The sequence below is a fragment of the Amyelois transitella genome, chromosome 25 (assembly GCF_032362555.1).
Source record: "Amyelois transitella isolate CPQ chromosome 25, ilAmyTran1.1, whole genome shotgun sequence".
Taxonomy (NCBI): Eukaryota; Metazoa; Arthropoda; class Insecta; order Lepidoptera; family Pyralidae; genus Amyelois; species Amyelois transitella.
Genome location: NC_083528.1, coordinates 3,909,639 through 3,931,262, shown reverse-complemented (window position 1 = coordinate 3,931,262; position 21,624 = coordinate 3,909,639). Strand labels below are relative to the sequence as shown.

General features: G+C 38.9%; 1 protein-coding gene across 5 annotated transcripts; it reads left to right on the top strand.

Annotated features, from left to right (window-relative positions):
• The first annotated feature begins 1,646 nt into the window (after positions 1 to 1,646).
• Positions 1,647 to 20,477, top strand: LOC106137161 (collagen alpha-1(I) chain). 5 transcript variants are annotated; one of them, XM_060951503.1, is made up of 21 exons: positions 1,647 to 1,763; positions 4,832 to 4,927; positions 5,914 to 6,093; positions 6,634 to 6,776; positions 7,090 to 7,263; positions 7,489 to 7,617; positions 7,901 to 8,287; positions 8,458 to 8,590; positions 8,783 to 9,408; positions 9,801 to 9,909; positions 10,594 to 10,700; positions 11,201 to 11,339; positions 11,729 to 11,827; positions 12,414 to 12,533; positions 13,209 to 13,364; positions 14,105 to 14,219; positions 14,802 to 14,944; positions 15,220 to 15,419; positions 15,780 to 16,101; positions 16,364 to 16,798; positions 17,136 to 20,477. In XM_060951503.1, the coding sequence occupies exons 2-21, from the start codon at positions 4,858 to 4,860 to the stop codon at positions 17,468 to 17,470; spliced, it is 4,122 nt and encodes a 1,373-aa protein (XP_060807486.1). In that variant the 5' UTR covers positions 1,647 to 1,763; positions 4,832 to 4,857; the 3' UTR covers positions 17,471 to 20,477. The 5 variants fall into 5 exon arrangements, with proteins under 5 accessions (XP_060807486.1, XP_060807487.1, XP_013193395.1 ...); XM_060951504.1 differs by having other exon boundaries at positions 1,690 to 1,855; XM_013337941.2 differs by having other exon boundaries at positions 1,690 to 1,857; positions 7,492 to 7,617.
• The last annotated feature ends 1,147 nt before the right edge of the window (positions 20,478 to 21,624 follow it).

The following is a 21,624-nucleotide window of genomic DNA, read 5'->3' as shown; positions in this document are numbered from 1 at the left end:
AGTTCAGTTTGTTGAGAACTTTGAAAACATTAAAAAGAAATCAGCCCAAATGTCGCTGAAACGAAAATTCTCCTTTTCAATATCATGGTTAGAAGCAACTTAGAATACTATAGTTCAGTTTGAAATCAAGCATATTATTTGTAAATTTTATTGTGAAATAAGTTATTTTGTTTATTTATTTTTTAAAAAGGAAAATGTGCGTGATGATATAAATACTTTTTTTTCTAAACTGAAGAAAAAAAGTGACAGAATATTTTTTTGAGTATTTTTTTTGTTTATTTTTTTTATGCAGTATTTTTGTATTAATATAGAAGGTCATAAAATACATACATACATAAAATCACGCCTCTTTCCCGGGGTGTAGGCAAAGACTACATCTTTCCACTTGTCACGATCTCTGCATACTTCCTTCGCTTCATCCACATTCATAACTATCTTCATGCAAGCTTGGCGGTTTCGGGTAAATAAAATAAACACTGTTGGTGTAGCAATTAAATAAATAAATCAAGCGTTGCGAAACATTTGTGTTCTTTGAATCTGGTGTTAACTTGACATTCGAGGCGCCTTGCAAGTGACGAGGCGCTAAATCTTTTAATATTGAATAATCATAACAATCACAAGTTAAACGTCACTAGTCATGGTCACGGTACTATTTCTGTGACTGCGGGCAAGCTGGAGGTACCTAGGATAAGTAATTACTATGGCGATAGAACATGAAAAAAACGCTTGCCCTACTTACTGTTTACTAATTTAAAAAAAAACTAAAAAAAAATTAGTTCTCAATTTCTATAGGAGTATGAAAGTCTAAAACTAAATTGTTACCTACACGTTATAGATATATATAGTTTTATTTGTTGTGTTAAATTAGTAATTTTAAATGAGACTGACCGCAGTCAAACTGTGAAAACAGTTTTGCGGAATATTGTTTAAGTTTATAATGAATATTGTGTAATAATAATAAAAAAAAACTTGGCCGAAAATATGGCGGCATAAGCGGCTAATAGCTGCGTGCGACACTAGCGCTATGCGCATACATCGGAACTGCTGGCCATGGTGTTTAAGTACCTACTTGTGTAAACCTAATGGCTATCCGAAACTATTTCTCCCTTTTTCTTTTTTTTATTTAAATGTTACTAGAGAGACTAGAAGTTTTAGTGACCCATAAACTATAACAAATATGTATAAACAAATCTGATTACCTATTTAAATTCAGTATCAAAGCTCTTTCAGTGATACTTGAAATTGAAATATATTCATATCGACAATAGAAAAGGATCGATTACGCAATCAAAAATCGATGTCTCTTCATACTATGTGTGTGTTCTTCTGAGATTCTTCTCATATTAAATGTAAGTCGTACCTATGTACATTTATAGCAGAGGTGATCGATGTTGCAAAAACAACGATGATGGTATCTGTAGTTGATATTATTTGCATACGTTATAATAAAAGTAATCTATTGTGTCAACTATTAGAAAACAAAGAATTTTACATTAAGATTACGTGTCCGTGATTAATATTCAATTTTATTTAAATGTATGTTTCCTTGATGTGACGATTTTTACATCGGTGATCATCGAAAATTTATCAATATCGAGTGACATTGTTATATCGATTTTTTGCATTTTGCAATATCGATTATGAAACATCGATGTATCGTGCACGTCGATGATCATCGAGCATCCCTACCTATCTGTATGTTGTGTGTTGTGTGCGTGGTGATTTGTGTTAAATGCTGAAATAAAGAAAATTAAGTAAATCAGGTATAATTTAACGATGAAACTAACTTAAATGTGAAAAAAACACAGTGTTTTGTGTTATCAAGTGAAAGTAAATCCGTCGGCAGGCGGTAATCGTGTACGTTTATTTGCTATTTGTGGATTCTGGATCTCGTCGATGTACCATAAACAAAAATGTCACCGATCCTGATTTTTTGTTTCTTGCTGCATACCTATCACTAAACCTTAATTATATCACAAGAACGATATAAAATTAAACTAGTCGCTTTCTCCAGTGAATTAATCTCTACTAACGAACGTCCAAAAGTAATTAATCGGCCATAGTAGCGTGCGTTTCGTGTACGCGCGCCTGTCTACACCCGACCTATCTCATTGTTTATGTATGGAGAATAAGCCAGGAATTTTTATGGAGTTTCGCAGCGTAATCTTAATCTAAGTGAAATTTTGGTTACAAGTGTGGATCTAGTCGGTGGGATAGTGATGAAGACAATGCGCGCCGCCTACTTGTAAATCAAGGTTTTCTTGGTGTTCCATATTATTAATATCTCGATCATTTGCTGCAGTATAATGACATTCCTGTAATGAAGTGCCGTTTTGGATTTGCGGGACTTGTGCCAATAACTATGAGCGTGACGAAAGCGCGCCCATATGTTTGTATGTACACAAATGCGTACTATACCCTGAAGCTATTAGTTCCCTTTGCTATTTTATGTTTTATTTGCACATTCAATAACAACAACATTGGCTGTGCCTGGATCACCAGATAAGATTTTATGCATTCATATTTTTGTCAACAGTGTGACTATTTATTTACTAATCCTTTCAATAACCTGTTGGTTTGTAAAAACCATTTACAGTTAATGAAAATCTGAAAAAAAATCATGCAATAATAAGATGTCTTGACATCCATAATGTATTTTGTTTACATCTTACATAATGTGTTTGGTAACCGTGCAGTTTGAATGTTTAGTCAATGAAAGCTACTTGTTCATTGAACAGCTGATGGTAAATAACTTTATGATAGGAAACAACTGACTGACTGACTTATCAAACCTTGTCTATTTGGATATGATTATTACATTTATTATTAGTGTGAGGTAGGGCCTTCTTGGGCTTGGCTGGATGTGCAAATTCCTCAATGTGCCTTTATTGAGGACTTTATTTGGACCTTATCCATTATCCTCTCTGTTCTCATCTGTGACTTGTGGTGTACTGGTAGATCAAAATTTTTGCATGCTTTTCATAAGGATTAATTTGTTGCTCTTCTTGCTGTGAGGCCATCAAAGTAGGTTTGAATTTCATGGCATTCATTGGCTTCTGTTATCAGGTTCTTCAGTTCATTCACTGCTTTGTTGAGTGCAGTTTTGTCACTTGAATGCCTATTGGTATGCCAAACCCTTCCTAGTCTCCGTTTGTTCAGAATTTTTTTTGGTGTATTCTTTCTGAGTAGAATTCACATTGCAGTTGGCGCCCTTTGACAATTGAAGTACACTGCCAACAATTGGATCATTGTAGTGATTCTCTGGGCAGCTTCGTAAATGTCTTCCTCTATTTTGAAGGACATTTTGAGATTCATTCTTTGGTGTAGTAGTTCTCTATAGGAGACGCAGTCAGTATTTGTTTTTGTTTTTTTTATATTGACTCCTGTGCTTCCGATAGTTAATGTCACCGGTATGTTAGTATCTCCGTCTAGGCTAGTTCATATGTTGTAGGATAGCTTTGATAGACCCTTTACAATAAAGAAATCTATGACATCTGGTTATCTTTATGGATTACAGTTAGTGGAAATTGTATTTAAGTTGTTCTTGTCTAGATTTTTAAGTTCTCTACCTTTGGTATTAGTAAGTCTTAAACCCCATTGGAATTTTTGCATTCCAACTTGGAAGCGTGGGTCAAGCGTATTAAATAGTTAATCATATTGGTCCATTGTTATTTTGTGTTTTGGCCGACAGTAAACAAGCTACAGTGGGGACAGTGGCTACTTGTATATGATGCGTCTTAAACTGAGGCTACTTGTATATGATGGGTCTTAAACTGAGGCTACTTGTATATTATGGGTCTTAAACTGAGGCTTCTTGTATATGATGGGTCTTAAACTGAGGCTACTTGTATATGATGGGTCTTAAACTGAGGCTACTTGTATATGATGGGTCTTAAACTGAGGCTACTTGTATATGATGGGTCTTAAACTGAGGCTACTTGTATATGATGGGTCTTAAACTGAGGCTACTTGTATATGATGGGTCTTAAACTGAGGCTACTTGTATATGATGGGTCTTAAACTGAGGCTACTTGTATATGATGCGTCTTAAACTGAGGCTGCTCACCATGTTTAATGTTCGATCTTACTATTATTACCACACCTGCATGTGCAGTTCCATCTGGGTGGTTTGTGGTGTAGATCTCATAATTCTTTATCTAACCTTATTGTTTAAGCGATAGTTGTGCATTTGGAGTTAAAAATGATTTCTCTCTCCTTTTTGTTTACCTGTTGTTTTAGGGTTCTTTTGTTTGGTAGATTACCTGGCTAGTATCTTTTTGTATACTTCGCAATCTTAATGGGACAACCTGGATGAGCGCCGAGATAAAGAGCACATTTACCTATTTACCTGGGGTGTTACGATCTCTTTTGGGAAAATCCTTTGTTTTGTTAGATAGTGCATGATTCACACAACAAAACTTTAATGTGCTGTGGAAAAGTTACTTATTATAACTGCATTATCTACGCTTGCATTACTATAGGTACTAATGCAGATGATCAAGGCCAGAGCATAATTAGTAAACATTTATTTATAGTCTAAAAAGTGTTTTTGTTTATGGTGTTATTGGTAATTTATTAATGGTATATTTGGGTATGCAGTGGGGGAAAAAGAAATTTCTTTGGAAGAGAATGAAACTTATTTGAAATATATAAATTGGATGTATGTAATCATCACAATGGTTAAATTATGATTGAATGTTTTGTCACAAAAATGTGTGCAGAGTTAGCTCTCTAACAAGACATTGAGTTGCTTGGAGAGCATTGCTCTGGTGGAGATCACATAAAGTTATATGTTTCAGATGTTAAATAATGTTTTTTGTATCTTTTACAGTCAAGTTGGCGAAGGCACGCAGGGGTATGATTAAGGAGAAGGAGAAGGGAGGGGGTGCTCGCCTCAAAGACGAGCCTAATGACCCCACAGAGCCTGGTAAGATTTTTATATTTCAATAACATGACTAACTGGATTCTATAAGCTGAGAACAGTCAACAAGGGTTATAATAATAAGTATGCAGTGCTGAAAGTTTGACCAGAAATACATACATACCATCAGGCCTGGTTTCCACTGGGGTAGGCAGAGGACTATGAATTTCCACTTGCTACAATCTTTTCAGACTCATTACTTTTTTCATGCAAATTCGACGATTACGGGTACTCCTAAGGTCAAGCCGTTTCACAGGAGTAGGTACGGGAACGAACATTGTGACAGAGGACAAAAACTGCCTGATTATCAGACTGTTAATGCACAGCCCAAACTGCTGGATCTAGAAATTTTAAATGATTGATTTAGGTTTCATATAATTATTGGCTATGAGTGCACTAAGAGATGCTTTCCCAAAAATCCCATTGAAACAGAAATTAAGAGAAGATATTTTTTTTTTACGCGGACGGAGCCGTGCGTACTCAAGTCACAAAATAGTCCGACAATATAATGATAGATTTCAAATACTAGATCCAGTTCATTAAAAAAAAAACTTGCAGAGAAAACAATAGTAGTGAAAGCAATGCTTACAGTCCATGAAATTGATTCATCTCATTTATTTATCAGCTAATAATTTGATGTTACGGACAATGTATATTTGTGCCAATTTTTGCCATGCAGTGTTTGATTTTCAACGTTTATCGTTATGAATTTAAATAATTTATGTCAGTAAAATTATAATTCATGGTATAATTTATTTTTCGTAAATAAATTATTCTCTCCATATGACTAAACCATTGAAGTATTCCATTTTGTATTTCTTTTACTCGAAATCGATGAGTTTTCCTGAAGAGACATGAATGCGGATGAAGCTAAAGAAGTGTGCAGATATCAGGGCTACCAAGGAGAGTGGCGAGTTTATATGTATGTATTTCGTTTACGTCAATGCCTGCCTGTTCACTGCGCGTCAATGCAGCATGATATGCTTATTCAGGCCACGGCTCTCGGCCGCCTTCAGCGTCGCTGCCGACCCCGGCGGCGCTGAAGAAAGAGCCCGAGGACGGACCTCACCGGGTCAAGATTGAACCCCACCAGCAAGGAGGCGAGGACTCCGCCCCCGATCTAGCGGTGGACGGGATCAAGACTGAGATTGACACACTCATGGACAACGATGGTGAGTTGTTCAATACTCACATAAGCAAGATGTCAACAGTGACGTGTCCATAGCCCTTCCGCCTCTTTCAAGTTGGTACAATAAAATAGAGACAGAGGGGGGAAATGAAAAAATATTACCTATCATTCTAATTGGAACAATTTGAAAAAAAAAAAAAAATGCAAGTGAATTTTCTTTCCTACAAACTGAATGAAATCATCTTCCACGGTATTATCTATTTCCCGAGCCCTAAGGGTGTTATATAATATACAGTTTGTGGAGAGCTTGCAATTTCAAAGAAATGTAAGCTCAATTTAATTTTTTTGATTAATGTAAATCTTTCAGTAGGTAAAACGTTTCCTCTTAATTTTTCATTTTCAGCCCCTTTTCAACCGACACCACGAAGTGTCCGTTTGGTCGCGATTGCTATAAATAATAATCGTACAGTCTTTTTTATTTTCTAAGTCTAATTACTTTATTACTACTATATACTAGTACTATGCTACTTCTATACTATTACTATTTGAAGTAACTCATTTTAACTAATTATCATATTTTCAGTCCCACATTCAGGCGACCCCACAAAGTCTCCGTCGTGCGAGATGGGCGGGCCGGGGTCGCTCAAGTCGGAGCGGCTTTCTTCAGATTCCAACGATATACTGGATCCGCAGACTGGACTCAGAGGCAATACAGGAAATATGCAGGTAATTGACTTGTATTGTTTAGTTGACGCCTGTAGAACAAATATTGTGTGTCCATTACAAATTTAAACCGTAGATTGCAATAATGTGACAACTAATTTCTAAATGAATGATAATATTTTATTATAACCATACTATAGAATCCCAAATGATAAAAGACCTAAGAAAAATCTATGTCTATGACATTTAAAACTAACTTTTACTTAGGAGAGTACTGTTTCCAAAATCTGTTCTCATGGGGAAGGTATTTAACTTTTTGAAAAACTGGTAATAAAAATGAATGTTTCTATAAAGGATTCCATTTACTTTTCTACAGGATGGTAACCAAAATTGCCGGAACCCAAACGTGGGTCCCGAAGGTTTGGGGTCCTGCCGCATGGGCGGCGGCGGAGGGCCCATGGGGCCTGGGGTCTCCATGGGGCCCATGTCCGCCAGCGAGGCACAGACACTACCTTCCAATGTCATCAGCAAACAGGCGGGCAGTATGGAGGTAAAGGAGCATATTATTTATTTTAATTTTATGCTGGGCGAGGTTAAAATTTATTAAGCCTTTATGCTATAAAGGATACACTTAATTGTAATACCGCTGTATGTTAGTCGACCTTCATAATATAACATAGCCGTCAAATCGGATAATAAATGAAAAAAATGATATATTTTTTTTGTAGGGTTTTGTTGTTGGTTGTATTTGTGTAATAAACCCTTATTCCGCCAGCAGCAAAGCCAGATCTTCGTGTTCTCCACGATGCTGGCCAACAAGGGTGCTGAAGCGGTGCTATCTGGACAGCATCACTCCATCATCTCGTACCACTGCGCACAGCCTGGCACTAAGAAGTATTTGGAGGTAAGTTCTAACCCTTAACTAAAACTATGCACATACATAATTGGATTCATTAATCGAACTGTAATATTTCTATTTGAAATGCGCCAGAAGCTTAGTTAGCAATTCTCGAATTCTTTGTTATTTATCTGAGTTGCATTTCTCTGGGGATGATCCGGACTGCACCTATGAATTCGATCGAGGGGGGTAATTTTAGAGGTCCAATACCCTATGTAGACACGACAAAAGACAATTAAATCCGTTTAGAGGATATCTGCGAAGTTCATGATCTGCTTCATTGTTGCAGAAACACCCTCTCAAGATGGGTCAGTTCAACAAGCAGAGTCCGGCGCAATGGCTCAACAACCTCGCCATGGCGAAGACCAGGGGAGGAATGAGAGGCGGCCCTAACATGATGGGCGGGCCTAATCAAATGGGGCACATGATGGGCGGTCCAATGGGTCCTAACATGGGGCCAATGGGACACGGCGGTATGGGCCACATGGGCCCTAATATGATGGGTCCAAACAGGATGGGAGGGCCCGGTAATCAGATGATGATGATGAAAGGAGGCCCTGGCCCCATGGGGCAGATGGGGCCGGGCATGGGACCCATGGATGGGTTTCCAGGAGGCACCCCGTCCTGTGGTGTCATGGACGGCCTCGGTGCTGATGGTGAAATGCCCTGGGACACCGTAAGTGGGAATATGCATTTACCTATTTTAATAATAAAAAAGATTGAAAAAATCATTTAGTCTATCAATAAAAGCATTGCAAATAAAAAAATAATTGAATAAAAAAATTATGTGAATTATCTTTTTATTTAACCTTATTTTTAACATATTAAGTTTTATTTTGTCAACAGAAAAACCCCTCCGTAATGTCGAACGGCATGGCAAATGGCGGTGGTAATATGCCGCCGTGTTCAGAGTCAAATGCCAACGACACACCCACCTCTGGTGCAGATTCGTCTGAGACTTGCCAACAAGGGCCTAAAGGTAGCCGACATTTACAATTTATATAAATTCAAAATATATTTCATTCTGTATTCTATTGGAATCAATTCTTTGATCGTTCTTTGTTCAGAATTTGAGATTATTATATTAGAATTAAATGAGTAATAATGTATAAAAGAATAAAAGTAGTACAAATATCATCTTGTTATTAACAATTTTCTCTGTCACACACAGGTGTTAAAATACCAGATGAAAACTTAACGCCGCAGCAAAGAGCACATCGCGAAGAGCAACTGGCCACGATACGCAAAATGCAACAGATGTTGTTCCCCGAAAGTGGCGGCAGCAACCCCAACCAGGGTCCCAACGACCAAAACCAACAAAACAACGATATCAACCCGCCTAATTCAGCAGGAAACATGAACATGCCCTTCCCACCTATGTCGGGAATGGGGCCAAACGGACCTATGGGCTCTGGACCTAACGGGCCTATGGTGTCAATGTCAAACAGTATGAATTCCGGCGGACCCAATTGTACTATGTCCGGCCCGATGGGACCCAACGGACCTATGGGAGGACCGATGGGCCCCGGAGGTCCAATGGGGCCAAACGGACCTATGGGTGGGCCAATGGGAATGGGCGGCCCGGGCGGTATGGGAATGGGGCATGGATCGATGGGGCCTAATGGCATGATGGGGCCGAACGGGCCCATGATGCCGGGTATGGGGCCTAACGGACCGATGGGGCCAATGGGCCCGTGTGGGATGAAAGGAATCAGAGGAGCGTGCGGAGGCCCGGATATGAAGGGAGGAATGTGCAATGATATGCACATGGGAAGAGGATGCGGTGGCCCTATGGGGGTAAGTTGTATTCACTTTAATTTTAAATTACCATTTCTTTATTTTAATTCGCCTGATTCATGAAAATTTCACGAAGATCAGTTCAGTGGTTTTGAAGTGAAAAACGGACAAACAAACTCACTTGTTCGCCGCGAACTATTACTTCGTGACAACTTAAATTTTTTACATAATTGTGAATACCTCATAAACGACTTAAACAATTTTGATGCCCCACGAACTTAAATATTGATAGATCTTACATACCTTTTAATTTTTATTAAATCAAACCCACGAAAGTTACGAACGTACATACAAAAAATGTATTTTCTTCCCAAGTTGATTGCTAGATCCCGCTCGCTTCACACTCTTAGTCAATTAGTATTGGTAAGCAGTAATGATATTGTTTGTTCCAGCGAATGCCCAACCCAATGGGCGGCATGGGCGTTCCTAAGCCCTGCATGATGGGCGGACCCCACATGGGACCCCGGATGATGCAAGGGCCTAATATAAACGCTATGAATGGTATGTATTGTTGTTGTTTATTTGTTTTATTGTTCAGTGTTGGTTTATCGTAGCTTATAACCCTGTTATATTTAAACATTTTGTATTATATTATCTAATACTGGTTTTTAAATTATATACACACTTGGTATATAATTTTAAAACACTAGGTATATAATTTAAATACACACTAGGTATGTAATTGAATAATTTTAAATATCATTAAAAAAAATTGAAAAAATTGGCACGGGCAATCAATCACGTGCCAATTTTTTCAATTTTTTTTAATGATATTTAAAATTATTCATTACTATTTATTTATTTGATTTTATTCTCATAAATCTACAGACAATAAGAGTTCATGAGGTTTATGTATTATAATTGATTATATTGTTTATTTTGTTATTTGTATGTTTTGCTGTTTGGTTCTCGTTACTTTAGAATAGGACCACTCCATATCTTTCCCTAAATTAATGGCGAAAAGGCGACTAAGGGAAAGGCTAATAAACTTGGGATTCTTCTTGTTGGAGATGGGCTAGCAACTCAATCTCAATTTTATCATTTAGCCATACGGCTTAACTTGGCCTTTGAGTCTTTTCAAGACCATTGGCTCGGTTTACCCCACAAGGGACTGGAATATACATATGTATGTATGGTTTGTAAAAATTAATTTTTTTCTTTCTCTAATAAATGACATTATTCCAGGTGGTATGATGATGGACAGCGGCATGATAGGCATGCACGGGGAATGCGGGGACCACCACCCGATGCCCAACGGGCCCATGTGCGACGACTACGGCCGCGGGAGAAACGTGAGTCGGGATTTAAATCTATACTAGACACTAGCGACCCGCCCCGGCTTCGCACGGGTAGCATTTGTGATAAATTACTTGTAAACTTTCACTCCTCGTTTTAGTAATTTAGAGTATGATTGTTGAAAAAAAATGTATCTATCTTAGACCGCTGGTTTTTACGCATGGCAAATTTAATTCAAATTAGTCCAGCGGTTAAGATATAGAAACGGAACGGACAGACAGACTTTCGAATTTATTATATAAGTAAAGAATTAGTAAATAGGTAAAATTTGTGTAGCTCTTCCTTCTGGTGTTAACACGGTCCCATCCCATCACGGTTACATCCTCACCTTTCTGGAGAGGAGCCCGGAGTGTACCTTTATGATCATGATCCTGGATTATCTTATAAATAAACCTACTTTTAGAATATGGCTCTATATCAGATTTTTACCAAACTCTGCGTCTGCGTACACATCCTCCACTATTTTCCGATATACTTTATTATTGTTTCTGCATAGATGGGCCCAGGCGATCCTGGCGGGCTGGGTCCGGGCCCGGGGCGCGGCATCCGCAGCCCAAAGAGCCCCAACGACATCGACTGGCACAAGTTACACCACCAGTTCTTCGATGACCCCAAGTCTATGGACACTGAACTAGGTAAGGTTGCATATTCAGATAATTGAATATATTATCATTCAAACACGACAATCCCCAGGAGCATTAAAGAATTTATGAAGGCTCAAGGAATTCAGATAGCTCAATTAAATCGGACAACAACATGATTGAAACCCTTACACAAATTTTGTTTAGTTAGCATAATGAAAACACAAAGCACAGTTTATTATTTTTTGACAGATTTGCCACTTGTGTTAAGAAGCTGCTGAGTTTAATATTTGTATTTATTTATTTGTGAATATCTTGGTGCCTACTGTTGTGCTATATTAACCAGAGGTTTCTAAGCTCAATTGTTGATGTGACCAGAGGTTACTTAGTTAAGCTTAAGCTTAATTGTCTCAGATGTTTTAAAGTCACTGTTTTTCTTCCAGGAACACAAGCAAAATCGCCTTGTTCAGAACGCGGCGGCTGCTTACCGCCGCCGCCATACGGAGCCTCGCCTCTACACAGATCTGCCTCAGTACCTATTGGTAAGTGCTAATATGTTCGGAATTAATTTATTCGTCAGTTAGTAAAGTAATATAACAGTGTTTATTGTGGCTATCTTGATTCACATCACAAATTAATTAATTAAAAACAGAAGAATAGCGAAGCAGTTGCCAGAAATGGTACCATCTCATGTACAATTATACAAACATGTGTTTATATGAGAAAATTTATCGCCGACTTAAAAAGTGTAGCGCTGACATAAATACATTTTGCTGTGAATATAAGTATATGACTGGGAGCGATGATTCGGGCTCCACTACCACCAAAGGGAAGAACTTACCACTTACACCAAGTAGGTGTTGTGCCCAGGGAACCGCGCGACAGACCATTTTGAGCCTGAGATTGTGATATTATACTCCAATCCGTAAAATATTTTATATCGATTTGAGACCCTTCACTGCTTGCTATTGGCTGAGCGCATCGTATTTTTAGCTGTGATTGGTCGATGGCGTATGACGTTTCAGATATCACCACAGATTTCTGTATATCTATAGGTTACAATGACGTCCGCTTCCACTAGGAAACTTCATTGCTTGAATTCACTCGATATAAATATTTCCCCCCCAGCAACACAGTCCCCCAGTCACGGCTCGGTACAAATGCCGATGTCGGCCGAAGCGTCCCGAGCGGGTTCGGGGCTGAACAGTCCCGCGCACTGCAAACAGGGGCCCAAACAGGACGCACCCGGTATGTACATGCGATGTTACGTGTCGTGTGGTTACAGGTACTTTTGGAAGGGTTAAAGAGTGGTAAAGTTTTGTTTAGTTGCTTGAATTATCATTAGAAATTGATCTTGATGGATATAATGCTTTGGTAAAACGACAAATTGAATCGCTATCCTTTGAAGAATCTTTGTTTGGATGTTTTGTTTGAAGTGTTATAGTAACACGAAGTAATTCGGATAGTGGTGTAACCACGCCTGCTGTGGATTTGAAAATAAATTTGACTGATTGGTATAATGATCATTGATGATGAAATAATTCAAGCAATATAAAGCAACCAAAGTGCATGATCCTACAATTGCCTTCCAAAAGTACGAGTATGTTTTAAACATTTCAAGAGTATTGCATGCGTAATTAAACGTTTTAATCTAGCAACATAGAAGCCATAGACGTAGAGCATGCTGTGTCCGTGTTAGACATTTTCCCAACCACGATTGTTTTTTTTTTATTAATATTAAAAGTCATGTGAGGTGCATTTTTTTTTGTTTTAATTTTGTTTTATTCTGTAGTTGTAATGCGTATTTTTTGTTTTCCCCCCCACCCTCTAAAACGCTTGACGCTTGAAATTCCAACGTGTGCGGATATAACAACGATATAATAAAATTGGATCAAATGTTGGACGAAACATTGGCCACATAAGAAATACTAGAGAAGTTGGACGATGGCGTGTTCGTTCGAACGCTCCAATGTTTGGCGGCGCAACAGCAGAAGAACCAGGGCGGGTCGCATAGCAAGGAGCCAAGTTTGATGCCCGTGCCATCCCCACAGCAAATATCTTACCTCAACCAGTTCGAAGGTAAATTGGCTTGAATACACGGAGGCAGAAATAATTTCAAAGTTGGGGCTACAAATCGTCATCCGTCATCCTATCTTGTGTGTTGGTTTTTATCTTACAGCTGTTTTTTATTTATATATATTTTGTTTGATTATACCGAGCAGCATTATTGGTAAAGACTTGACGTTTGGTCACGTCGCTTTATATAGTTATTCAAAGAGAAATCAGAGTGCGAAAGTCCAGTAAACGTAGCGGCTCTTGTATGACTTTGAAACCTACTATTAGAACAAAGTTTAAAACATGTTTCATTTTGTTACAGTCATTAAATCCTACCTCAATCTGTCAAGATATTTGTTTGTTTTTAATTGATACATACTTACTTCCCTTAAATATATTTTACTTTGCGCTTTTTTTTGTAATAGGTAATTATTTCTGTTTCGTGTTTTTCAAGTCATTTATGTTTATGTGTTTTTGTAATTCATTTTACACGTGCTAGTGCAACCATTTGTGTTCCATTCTTGTGAATGTTAAAACGCATGCTTTTCGTGTCCTGTGTTTCTATATTTCCACGGCATACATCTTTAATATAATGTATAAATTATAAAACATTTTATATTAGAGTGATTATGCTTTGTTCTGTTCTCATTTTGGTGATGGTTGGTGAAAATGTGCTAACATCGTATCTTCATACTCTATGGCTAATTCGTCTATCATTGCGTCCGTTGTCTGTGGTATGCCATAAACAAAGTAACCTCTTTCAGGCCAAGAGCTGACAATACAGAAGCAGCCGAACACGTCGTTGAAAGACAACGGGCCGCCGTCCAATAGTGGCGGTCAGACGCCGCAGTCGGCCTCCAATCAGAAGTCTCCTGCCGGGTAAATATTTTTTTTATTATTGCTTATCATAATTGTTAATAAAAATGTCAGACTTATTTGGTTCAAAGGATTGCCATAGCGATACAGCGTGGCAATGCCGCCGGTGCATTGGGAACCATTGCTACAGATAATTAATGGAGAAATTAATTGTTAATGTTTAATTTATTTGTTTGTTTGTTTGTAATATCTTTATTGCATAGAATTTTTTTGGATTTATTACATAAATAATACCTACCTTTAATATTGCATTGAAAGAAAGTGTTCACTATGGGCAACTTTATCCTTTGGAGTTATTTTATCGCAACAATATCTACGAAAAGTCGTTATACTTCTATATAGTGGATTTGTAACTATGTGATTGTATTTGGCATAATCATCTTTAAACATCACTTTTCATTTGGGAAACTATTATTATTCAGCTTTTTAAAATTGATTGAAATTCTATTAGGCCTGATCTCGGAAGTTTGTTTTTCTCGAATTTGGCGAAATTTCATAGAAATCCACTTTACGTATCGTATAAAATCTTAAGGTTAAAAACAGTTTGAAATGCTCTCGTCATTATCACATAACTTTTATCGCTAGCATGATGCCGGGCACGCCAGAGCCCCACGGCGCGTGCAGCGGGGGCTCGCTCACGGAGCAGCGCTCGGGGCGGTTCTCGCTCGACCACAGTCCCGGGTTCAATCCGCAAACGCCGCAGTCAAACACCAACAAGTGTTCTCAAGGTCAGTAAAGTTAATCAATAAATATAATATACGAGATTAATTAAATATAATATAATTACACAGTTCGAGTTAACCTCCAAGTAAGTCCGAAACTTGTGTTACGAGTCAATGATGCTATATTTTTTAATATATGTATTATTGTAATCTCTCAACAGACTAAGGCATAAATAACATAGATCGAATTTACCTCGAAGTAAGTCCAAAACTTGTGTTACGAGATACTAACTCAATGATGATATAATTTTTTAAAATATTTTATTGTAATCTCTCAACAGACGAGAAATCCCGGCCGAGTCCGTCCTCGAACCGGTCAAGTCAAGACAGCGCCTCAAAAACACCCCAAAGAGACTCCGGCCTCAGCCAGGGTCCCTACGCCCCGTCGTCTTCAGCGGCTTCGTCTTCTGTCAAAAGCAGTTGTAGCGTCGCCTCCGCGCCTTCCAACAGCATGGAGGATAGTTTGGCCGGCAACACGGAGGTAAGAAATAAAATAAATATGATTGTAATTAACTTGTCGCCAGTCAGGATCAGCCTCTGATAGCGATTCTGGAGTGGGTTAGTTAGGTTTTACACAAATAAATACAAATTCATGATTTGATTTGTGGTGATGATATTAATGGTTACATACAAGCTATCCTGAATGTAAAGGTTTAGACTGCATACTTTTTCACATCAAAGAAGCATTGGTATATGGACGCAATGTTATTCGTACCTTTAAACATTTCAGTCTGATACCATAAACTTTTGAGTTTAAAATTATAATTGAAGATTCTTTTTAATAATTTAGCTACGCGTCTATGTTAGAATAAGATTATCATTCTTCTATTCCTATTCCCAGACGACGTTATCAGGCGGGCCGAACAGCACAACGCTCCCGGGGCCGTTCCCCGGCTCGTGCAGCATGAACAGGCCCGACAATATCCCCATCAACCCCAACCAGGGCCCCGGGGGTCCCATGGGTCCTAACTCGGCCTCGTTCGACCCCATCTCGTCGCTGGCGCAGATGTCGCAGCAGTTGACGTCGGGCGCCCCGGGCCCGGGCCCGCCGGGGCCTGGGGGCCCGGGACCCATGGGACCCTTCGCCCCTGCGCCACACCACATGCAGCATCACCACTCAATGCATCCGCATTCGCATCCACATATGATGATGAATGATTTAGGTGAGTTCAAATATTTGATTCCTTTATCTATTTTTTTTTGTCCTGGACGAAGATCAGGTCGAGAGTACCCGAAATCGCCGAATTTGCATGAAGAGTTATGAAGTGAAAGAAGTATACATGGATCGTGGCAAGTTGAGGTTTAGGTCTTTGTGTTCACCTTCACCGCAAGGAATAAAATTTCCAAATTTCATTTTCCTTCAAGCCTTCCTCAAGTCCATCATCATTAAATTTATCTGGATGACAACGAATGTATAATTTCCAGGCTGCCATATGGACAACATGGGCGGCCCCGGCATGGGGGGGCCCATGGACTCGATGATGGGCGGCGGCGACTTCCCGCCGGACATCAACCTCAGCCCCAAGATGGGCAACATGCCCGGCATGCCCTCCGACGGCATGATGACCAGAATGCCGGGCCCCGGGAAAATGCCGCCCTTCAACGGAGCCAACGTCCAAGTGAAAGCCAGCGCGCCGAACACGATACAGTACCTCCCGACTAGGCCTCAAATGCCGTGTAACTCGGGCCCCAGAGGCCCCCCCAGCCTGGACTTCCTGCAGCGAGTGACGAGCCCCATGCAGCTGGAGGGCGGCAAGGGCGTGCAGTACTTCCCGGGCGCGCGCGCCGTGGACGTGGAGGGCGCCATGCGCGGCGTGCTGCGCGCGCCCGGCATGCTGCGCATGTCGCCCTACCCCGCAGGTCACCATTGCTATGCATTTATGTTTTTTATGAGCATGATAACAATTTCGTCTACTATGATCTAGCCGTTTAAATCTACAATATGAGGATTTGTCTTACTATTTTCGCATGAGCTTTGGGGTTATTTTACGATTTATAAGCTTTCCTAACGGGAAGCCTTGTATCTGTTTTATTCTATTTTTCTCATTACAACGTGTTCTGAAGAATCATATTTTAAGCTTAGAGTTTGCTTCAGACACCAGTAATATTTGGATGATCATAAAAATTTTCACGGTTTCTCTATGATTTATATTGTCAGTTACACATATTCAAACTATATCATTGTTATCACTCGCAGGATTCAACTCACCCCCAAAGATGGGCGGCGACCCGTTCGGCCCCGGCGGGCCCGGCGGCCCCGGCGGCCCCGGGCCCGGCATGTGCGGCCCGGCGCCCGGCTTCCGCGGCGTGAAGGGCGCCATGGGCCCGGGCGCGCGCCTGGGCGCCGCGCAGCCGCTGCCGCCCTCCATGCAGGGCGCGGGCTTCAAGGGGCAGGGCTTCGCCGTGCCGTCGACGGCGGACCCCAACTACGCGGCGCAGTTCCACAACTTCCAGCAGCAGCTGTACGCCACGGGCAGCCGCGCCGGCGCGCCGCACGCGGGCTACGCGCACGGCAGCTACCCGCCCAAGTGATGCCGGCGGCGCCGTACGGCTGACACTCGTGTACTTAAGGACTCGCCCCGGCTGTGCGGCTGATTGTGTTTCGATTGCTGACTAATTTGTTGTTGTTTACGCGGATATGCTTATAAGTTTGTGTAAATTTGTTTTAGAATTTCCAAAAGAGTTTCAGTAGTTTGGATGGAATTACTGCAGTTTTTAGTTACTCTGACTACAGATTGAAATATTAGACTGACTAAATTTTGAAAATATTAAAAAAAAAAAAACATAATAAGCAACCAAAAAATTAGCTGCTTTTCTGAAATATAATCAAACATTTTTCGCGCTGGGAGTGAGGAAATTAATGTTCCCTAAACGTTGGTCCTTCGCCGATACAATTTTGGTGTTGAGACGTTTTGAACTGATCCCCTCTTTACTAGTTACTCTGTAAGTTACGACTAAACGTTGTTCGCAAGCCCTATGTCGGACACGCTAAATGACAAATTTCGCATAAAGCCAGTTTTTGACTTAACAGTTTTGCTACGCGGTATAGATACAGTTTTTTGTAAATAAATAACATTGATAGCGGTATTTTTTTATGATTAAGTTTATAGCATTTTGTGCGGTTCATTTTTACTTCTGACATTTTATGATGTAAATATGAGTCTTGCCGTTTTGCGTGTCTGGCATTTTGCGCGTGAATCGTTTTATGATGCGTTAGTGAATGCGAATGCGTTTTGTACAAATTGTACAAAATTAGACGTGTTATTGTGTACTCTACATAATTTAAAGTACAGTCTAGTGGTAATTTGTTCGCTTATGGCAATAAATTAGTTTAAGATGATGATTTTTTTACAGAGACATGCCAGAAATCAATGTAATCGGTTCCTTTACTTAGCTATTTTATGTACGATTCCTATGCACACAGATAATCTAGTCAATTTTGAAATTAATGGAGTCCAATTTGTGTACACAGCCGCTCTAGACCGCCCCGGTTATGCACATTAACTACATGTTAAACAATTCGTCCTTTTTAGTTTAAGATTTTTACCTAATTAGTGAAATTGGTTTTATCATTATTATTTTGGCGCACGGCCAGTATCTCTTGGAATTAATTGACCAGTCTATACGACTAATTTTATTACTTTGATCTGATAGCAATGTTTTTCCGTCTTCCAATACCTATAATAGACTTTTAATTATACAGTAAGTGGAGTATACACTAGTGCTCACTGACATTTCAGACTTACAACACGATTAGCGTAGTTCTACTTTAAATATTTTTTATATATATATATAATTAAAAGTACTTAAAATCTGATGCCATATTATTTGCCACATGATTTTGTTCTCGTGATATGTTGTATCTTAATTTATCGCTTTCTACGGAGTTTTTTTTATGTCGAATGTTTTTGACACGGTTTTTACGGCATAGTATTAAAGTGCTAGGCTAGTTCGCACATTGTGGATCCACGGTGGCCTTTGACTCATGGCGCCTTGTTTATAAGCAATGATCGGGGTGAGGCCCGGGACCATAGCGAAGTGAGCTGCGGTTTGCGGCATTTTAAGCTGCCTATAATGTTGTGTAGAGTGACGTTAGAGTAAAAAAAAGTGAAATATTGTTTTGAAAGTGCTCATTTCGGATTAAATGAAAAAAGCATTTTAAACTATCATCGTTAGGATAACAGCCTGCGATTTATCTTTTCAAATTATTTAGTTTTAAGACTTAACGAAACTTGCGCACACGACATCTGCCGGCAATTCGTCGCTCACTTCACCCCCCTCGAGATTATTAAGGCCTAAGCGAGCCTCTTAAACGGGAGCTTCGTGTGAAGATTTACTGAAGAAAGTCAGTTAAGTTGTCTTATCTAGTAGATATTTTATTATTTATTTATATATAGTGAAACAAGATGTTAGGTGTCATGGTGATTTATGACTTTGTAGCGTTGTTTACAAAAGAAAACAGAATGAGAGTTTACAACGAGGTAAAATAGAATTAATATCCTAGGCCTATCATAGATGCGAATTCCTATATGGAATATCAACTATAACTCACTTTAATTAATAAAAAGAAACTGGTCCTATTACCACATACACTAGGATTTAGTGTCTAAACACACTATGCCGAAGTTACGCGACCGAAATTCGGCGGCTGATTTTACGTTCCGACGTGTTCGGCTGATATGACACATCATTAGTGCCGAACTTACGCGGCAGAAATTCAGCTCCGCAACGCTCCCCGCTGCTCCCCACCCTGGATCTTCGTCGGTAATCGAACCGAACTTCGGTCGTGTATAATGTGTTGCCGTATCGCCGAATCGCCGCCGAAATAAAATAGTAATTCAAATAGCATTGCAAGCGTAATTGCGCCGAACTTCAGCCGCGTAACTTCGGCATAGTGTGTTTAGACACTTAGGAATGGGTTGTGTTTAAACGCTCTTAAGATTTGAACGAATCTTAAGCGTTCGGTTTACCTGTCCATATTTTGTTAGCATGCGTTTTGTTGTTCGGGCATAGAAAAAGAAGTACGCTCGTTACTATAAATAAATGTGATTCCCCCGAAGCTCCCGTATGTGGGTTCGGGCCTAATGGCATGAACATTTGATAACAAGCACAACAAAGTCCAGTGAAAACACCCGCTCGATTAGATAGTGTTAATTTAACTGTAATTATTAATATAAGGTAAAGAATGGTTCTTGTTTTAGGATAAGTGAAGAGCAATGATATAAAATAGTTTGTGTAATATTGATAAGAAATGAAATTAAGATGCAAACTATTGGTTGTGATTATGACACAATTTGTTAAGTTGTTCGTAGATTGTGACACAGTAATGTGGACTTACTGACGATAAGACCCTTTTTATTTTTTATTTCCTTGTTTTTTGGATATTTTTTACTTGACGTTCTCGTTTGTACATCGCTAACAATAATTGTACAGAGTACTTTTGGACTTAATTAAGGGCAATAAATGTATTTATTTTATAACTCGTGATGTAAGAATTTATTCTTAATTATTATAAAAAAAAATATACGATATGCTTGTACATACATGTTTTATTTATATTAATAGTCGTTCGAAGTTAATGCAGATTTTATCTTCTCGTTAATTATTATCCCTCCTCTACAAAAAAGTCCAATCCACGAATACACTCCATTTGAAAAATGAGAGGATATAAGAGGCACGTTTTCCTCGTGGACCAACTGATATGAACAACTAGTTGTGTCATCCCAGGACTGTTCCCAATCCCAATGGCACAAGTGCTTAGTTTGTTTCTTGTTTTAAACTAAATGGCTGAACTGATTTTAGGGATTTTTTGGAGTTCCTAATCACGGAGAAAGGCATAGAGATAGCATGGAATGGAAGTAGTGAAAAACCTGAAAAAGTACCAATGAATTTTCTTAAGCATGCTGTAACTTTTCGCTATTTTTCGATATACCTATTACTTATTTATTCTGTTGATTTTTGAGGAATTCCCTGGAGTTTTATCCACATTTATGATCAGACCTTACAAAATTTGTAAGGGACCACATCTACGGACACTGCTTTAGAATTTAATAAAGTCACGTTTATATCCTTTGCGGGGAAGTCTTGAAAAGACTGATAGGCCATATTTAATAATAACTTTTCAAGGCGGATTATAAATATAGGAAATATGTCGTAACATACATAAAAAAACGGTCGAATTGAGAATCTCCTTTTTTTTAAGTCGGGGTTAAAATAATTCATATCAGCTTCCTCTATAAACAAAATTTTCTGCCAAACCTAATAGAAAGCAGACATGGTAGGTTAGCAATGGCATTAGAAAATTAATCCATGACCAGACTATAAAGATACTAAACAAGATTTTTTTTAGAATTTGATTTTTAATTTGAAAAAGAAATAATGTTCGTACGTAACATAACAATGCTTATTACATTTTCATTTACTAGTTCCATCTGTGGATGTTTTTAAGAAATTTATATAAAATAGTATAGTGTCGTTGCCTATGATACATAAAGCGCCATCTAGTAGTGTAAAGTTGAACTAACTATTAAGGTATCATAGACAATGTGTGCGTTTTTTTTCGGCAATGGTAAATAATTGGTTCAGTCACAGTGATTTGGAATAAAATTATTCATATCTAAATTACTTTCTAAAATAATAGGTAAGACATATAGCAAAGCCTAAATTTCTTCAAAAATAACGAAAAA